Raw genomic sequence first — 6000 nt, forward strand, 5'->3', positions numbered from 1 at the left:
ACTGTCACCAATGAGAATCTGGCTATGTGAAGGCCGCAAATGAGCAACACATGCTGAAGGAGTCATGTACCAGGAGGTACCACTATCAATAATCAACTCACGAGTGTATGGGGCCATTAATGTAGCATCAGAAGTTGTCAGTGTGGAATCCTCAACCACCTCCATGTGGAGGAAAGTAGTTGATAAGGGAGCAGTAACCACTTCGGAATCCTTTGAAGATTTCTTCTTCTTCTCCTTGTCAGAGCAATCCTTTTTCCAGTGACCTGTTTTGCCACAAATGTGACATGTAGACTCCTTGTCCTTAGATTTGTCCTCCTTTCTTTGGTCCTTCCCCTTCTTCTGAGAGGATTGACCAAGGCCTCAGATTTCGAAGCATTGGTTCCTTCTAGTTGCTCCTCTTGGTCCAAGACCATAGGAACTAGCTCTTTGCACTGAAGTGTCTCAGACCGCCCGGAAGCAATCAAGGTGGAATAAAAACCACTGAAGCAGGGCGGTTACTGTGGAAGAAGTGTTATTGCCATGTCTTCGGAAGTGACCACCTTCCTTGTGTTTTGAACCTGTATCTAAAGCTGCCTTAGCTTGTTGATATGCTCCCGCATAGAAGATGACTTGTTGACACTCATGGTCCACATCTATAGTTCCAAAGAAACTTGCTTCATGACGGTCATTCGATTGTACATTTGATCAATATCCAGTCATATCTCCTGGCCTACCGTCAAGTGCTTAATATGAGAGATAACAGTTGTAGTACATGAGAGAAATAAAACGAGTGAATACGAGCTTTGAGTTTGTCTCAATGTGCTTGAGCCTTTGCCAGCCTTTGCCAACTCCATCTTATCACTAGAAGAGAGTCTGGACTCGTCTTGTGAAGAAGGACGATGAATGGCCTCCGTAACAAGCTCCACCAAATCATAGGACTCCAGGATAGCAAGATCATGATTCGCCAGATGTGGTAGTTCTCTCCATCAAGCTTTTGATCTGATGGAAGAGCCGGTAAGACGGGCACCTTTCGGTCCATGATCGCTTGGAACTCTGTCTTGGTCTCAGAAGACATCTTCACCTACAATGCCTGATAGAACACAAAGAGCAGCCCCCTATGACTGTGAAAATACAGCCTACTAGGGCTATGGTTCACTCGTCCTGCTCCTCCTTCACCCGTTGGAGGCGATGAAAAGGTAAAATCTGCACTTGAAGGCCCAAAAAGCAGCGTTCTTCCTTCTTGAAGCAAAAAACAGTAGGAGCTTCAGCAAATCTTCTCCTTTCTCGCATGCCCACACTCGCCTCAGCCTTGTTCTGATGCGCGGCCCTCTTGCTTGCACTTGAATGCTGAAAACACAGCCTTGTGTCGTGTTGAAATCTCCTCTTTAGATGGTTCCACCCTAGGTCAGTCCTTCAATGCTTTGATACCATGTCAGAGTGAAGCAATGTGGAAGCGAATGACCAAGACAAACAGTGAACAGAGAGAGAAGAGAGAGAGAGAGAGAGAAAGAGAGAGTGAAATGCAAAAAATCTGCAGTGAAAAATGTTGTATAAGGATTACACAGGTACAGAGAGAATATCTACGTATGTCTCCACCTCGAAGATCTCAGTCCTAGCCTCGAAGGCAGACCCCACGGTTTGTAGCGTGAAATCTGTGAAAACAACTGATTGAGGCTGTTGAAAACAAAGCCTATAAATCTGCTGGAAAAAATGCCTCGAATAATGTAGGTTGGCTGCATTTAATGCAGCTGATTGCTGTTCGACTGCCTGCCATCAATTCTAAGCATCTTGAGGTGATTGTCAAACCCTAGTTTCTATTATAAATTAGGGTTTATAGAGAAGATTTTGCAATATCTTCGGCTTTGATGACTCAAATGGTTAGATTTTGTTGAGATAACTTGAGAGATGGGTGTAGGATGAGAGAGAATGCTTTAGAGAGAAATTTTAGAGTTTCATTGTGACAAAAGGTTGAAAAATTGTTGCTGCCTTGCTCAAATAGCCATGAAAGTTGTCACCTAAAGCTTAAGACCACTAGAAAGGCTGTTGTCCCCTCCTCTATGCTATTATCTACACTAGAAGGATTTTGGGTTTTCGTCACTTGCACTTGGAGGGCTCCAAACTATTGATACCTGCTGTAGGATTGGTCCCTAGTGCTTGCAAATCACGTTATTAGCATCTTCTTGCTCTTTGATAACCTCTTTCTCTCTCAAAATGGCTGGAATGGACTTCCACCAGCCCCCAAAAACGTTTTTCACACTTGCATGGGCAAGTTTTGCAAAGTGGTAACCTTCTAATCCCTTTTTTCAGCATTATCCGGCTTATTAAATTGATTTTCTGAACATTAAATCTGAAGATTAATTGAATAATCATTCTAGTGCCTAGAAAATAATTCCACCAGCCAATAATTAAATTGGTTGGGCCAATTTGTTTTCCAAGTATCCCTAAGCAATTATTAGCCCTTAGATTGGCATTAATTAATTAATTAATGTCTAGTCCTCTAATGTGACTACTCAAGTTGAACCTATGGTTGGGCATGCCCAATTTAGGATGATTCTCTACAGTGGTGCCATAATTCTAGACAAGGTTACAACTTGTGGTTGACCAGCCCCAGTTTTGGCGGCACTCTCTAGACGCCCATAGTTCTGGACTTGACATCTTACCCTATTACATTTTGACGTTATGTCTGAAGTTTTGTTCAATACAATATAACATTGAAGTAAAGTTCTAAGCAATACAATCATGTGGACAATGTGACATTGAAGGCAAAAAATGTAAGATAGAAAGTCAGCAGAGGCTGAAGTGTATCATGAGTTCTTGCTCTTTACAGAGTCTACTCTTCAACCATCTCTCTGTTTAGCATGTTCTTTGGTTTATTTTCTGCATCATAGTTTGACACAATACTCAGGTATTGTTGCATATATGTAGATGTAAGTTTGGAAAGTGCGTATGCAGAGTTAAAAGAAATTGGAGACAGTGAGGAAATTGAACTTGGAATGCCCTTATCTATTTCCAACACACTGTCTGGTGCAGCTCCACTATGCCAAGTTCTCATTTCAGGAGTTCAAATGCTTAAAATCAAGCAGTTGATGCTACTTGTGGAGGTGTTTCTTGCTGTATGTTACTGAATTTTACCTATAAACTGTCTTGTGTGTGCACACAAACTTGTGCCCACTTTTTGTTGAAGGGGTGGAGTATATTTGGAGAGGCAGATTACGGGGTAAAGATAGACCTGGCAGTTAATAAAATGTCAGAGAATATGGCAACCAAGCAAGAGAGAATTGAAATAGACACTAGCCTTCCTTTTGAATCTGTCAGGGCAGCTGTCAGCTTATTTGGTGAAAAAGTTGACTTGAACAAATCAAAACCTCCAGAGGTATTTCTTCAGTTTCAACTTCTCAAGCTTTGTGCATAGTCATCTCTTTGCCTATACAAGTTGATATTTTAAGTTATACTAACAGGAAAACTGCTGTGACAGAGACGCACTGAATTAATACTTGCTCAAGATGAATTGCTCAAGGCTAGAGAACAGTTGGCACTTGCAGAAAAAGCAAAAGAAAAAGCCTTAGAGGAGTTGGAGTTGACCAAAAAACAGTTGGAGAATTCAACACACAAGATGAAAAACGTAGATGGCATGACTGCACAGGATGGTGCGGACAATATTCAGAAAGGAGATAACGTTGAGCAATGTCTGGTCGAGGTAGAAGAAAAACATATTGTTTGGGAGACCCAACATAAATCCTCTTCTGTGAATCAGAGGACTGTGTCTGCTGATTTGGAAACTGCAAGACAAGAGTTGGCACATTTAAAAGAAGAGCTTCTTGGTTCTGTGGAGGAAAAAGATGCAATCTTGAAGCAAACTGAGGAGGCATTAAATACTGTGGATGTAAACACAAAGATGGCTGAAGATCTCAATAATGAAGTTGCAGGATTAAATGAGTCTCTGGTTCTATTGAAACTTGCTTGCATAGAAGCAAACAGGGATAAAATTGCTCTTCTGGAAGCAAAAGGAGGAGAGAAGGGACTGGCTACGAGGGATTCGAATGATTCAGCACTCGCAAAGAAAGAGTTGGAAAGGGAAAGTCTTCTTGAAAAGGAACTTGCAGCTATAACGACTGAGTTGAGAAAGCTACAGATGGATATTACGAGTGCAAAGGACAATGAAACCAAGGCACTGAATGCCAACAAAGAGGCTTCTGCCACTTTGGAAACTCTAAGATTGGACATTGAACGAACTAAAATGTCAGAGGAGACTGCTTCTTCTTCACTTCAATCACTATCTACTCAGCTGGAAGAAGCCAAGGATGCCCTGAAGAAGAGGTTAGAAAATGTAGCCTCCCTTGCAGCTGTGTTGGAATCATTGCAAGCAGAAGTGGAGCTAACAAAAAGAGAACTGACAAGTGTGAGAGAGAGAGAAGGTAATGCAACAGCAGCAGCATCTGTCCTTACAGGTGAACTTACAAAAATGAAGACAGAGCTTGCAGCTACAGTGGCAGCAGAAGCTAAAGCAGTTGAATCTATCTCAGGCCTTTCCCAAGCATTTGAGCAAGTCAAAGCAGAAGCTGCAGAAGCGAAGGGTGAAGCAGAAGCTTTGGGTGAAGCGGCATTAAAAGCAAGAGCTGATGCAGAACAAGCTGAAGCAGCCAAGCAGAATGCAGAAAAATTATTGCAAACTGCTCTGGAGGAAGCTGAGGCAGCCAAGGTTGCTGAATCTGCAGCAGTTGCACAACTAAGGTCATTATCTTTGAAGACAAATGAGACTCGAGCTTCAGAAGTTGAAGCTGGTGCTGGAATAATAATCTCAAAAGATGAGTACGATTCTCTGCAGAGAAAGGTGCAAGAAGCTGAGGAGCTTGCTAACATGAGAGTGGCTGCTGCTATCGCCCAAGTTGAAGCAGTGAGAGCAAGTGAGCAGGAAATTTTACGCAAGGTAGCAATGGCATCTGAGGATATGGAGAGCCTGAAGAATTCAACCAAGCAGGCATTACAAAGAGCTGAAATGGCAGAGGCAGCAAAGTCGGCAGTAGAAAATGAACTGAAGAGACTGCGAGAGCGAGAACAAATGCAAAGAGAAAAAGAGGTGACAGTAAAATCAGGGAAGCTATCTTTTGGAAGTGGAGATGGAATGCTTTCTACGTCAGGCGCAAGAGCACCTTTGGTTGAATCCTCTATGAATGCTGTGAATAGGAGCCTGGCAGATGAAGAGACTGCAGCATTCAACAGACCTGCAGCACAAAAGAAAAAGAAGCCTTTTCTGGATTCCCTTGGATCATATCTGTCCATGAGAAAGAGCTTCTCTAACAAACCCAGTTAGAGCTTTAGAGTATTGATTCTGACAAGGCAAATAAATAATTCCTCAAGAGGCATGATGAGGTATCACACATGTACTACTATTTTGATCCTGAGATAATCGCAGGTGGGAAATAAGCTTTTCAAGAGTCGCTATAATTGTCACTCTTTGAAGGTGTCACTGACACAGGTTCCAAAACCCATTTCAAATAGTGTACATTTTTTAAATTGTGAAAATACCTTGTAACAAGTCAGAGTGTTGTAACATAAAGGTCAATGAATTTTTGTTCCACCTTACCAAGTTCTGTTTGTAAAGATACAACCATCAAGTATTGGCTATTAGTCATGGATACAATGGAGTAGTGAAGTAATAGTACCAGGGAAAGTAATAAACCACTACACATATTCCTCTAAGGCTGGTTACACACCGCCAGTTTGTGCCCACTATCAAATTCAAGGAACTGGGCGTTAAGCCTTTACACAAAAAAACAACCCTTTGTTATCAAAAGTACATGTGTGGGGTAATGGTTAAGCCAATTGCCTTTCTTGCTAGTGGCGGGAGTTCAATCGAATTTTGCTTGGCCCACTGTTTCTTTTAATGAGAGTATATCTGTCATGTGGGTTGGGCGTGGATTGTGCATCTCAGATGGGCATACATTAGTATCCTAGAAAAATGAAGAAAATAGCACTCTTCTCATCCTCTCCTCTCAACATAAAAGTGGATGTTGTACTCCT

At 41.9% G+C, this 6000-nt stretch overlaps 1 protein-coding gene across 6 annotated transcripts in view; it reads left to right on the top strand.

The window, feature by feature from the left end:
* The window catches only part of LOC148028645 (uncharacterized), a 43530-nt gene extending 37793 nt beyond the window's left edge, over positions 1-5737 (top strand). The window contains exons 2-4 of one of the 6 annotated variants that reach the window (XM_087687448.1): positions 2905-3003; positions 3164-3352; positions 3455-5737. In XM_087687448.1, the coding sequence (XP_087543574.1) occupies positions 3224-3352; positions 3455-5290 (1965 nt within the window). In that variant the 5' untranslated portion in view covers positions 2905-3003; positions 3164-3223 and the 3' untranslated portion in view covers positions 5291-5737. Of the gene's footprint in view, positions 1-2904; positions 3353-3454 lie in introns of all 6 variants that reach the window. The other 5 variants (XM_087687446.1, XM_087687444.1, XM_087687443.1 and 2 more) reach the window with 5 other exon arrangements.
* Positions 5738-6000: the final 263 nt, after the last annotated feature.

This window comes from Lygodium microphyllum, chromosome 11 (assembly GCF_053477565.2).
Source record: "Lygodium microphyllum isolate KBCC chromosome 11, Lygodium_microphyllum_v1.1.10, whole genome shotgun sequence".
Lineage (NCBI taxonomy): Eukaryota > Viridiplantae > Streptophyta > Polypodiopsida > Schizaeales > Lygodiaceae > Lygodium > Lygodium microphyllum.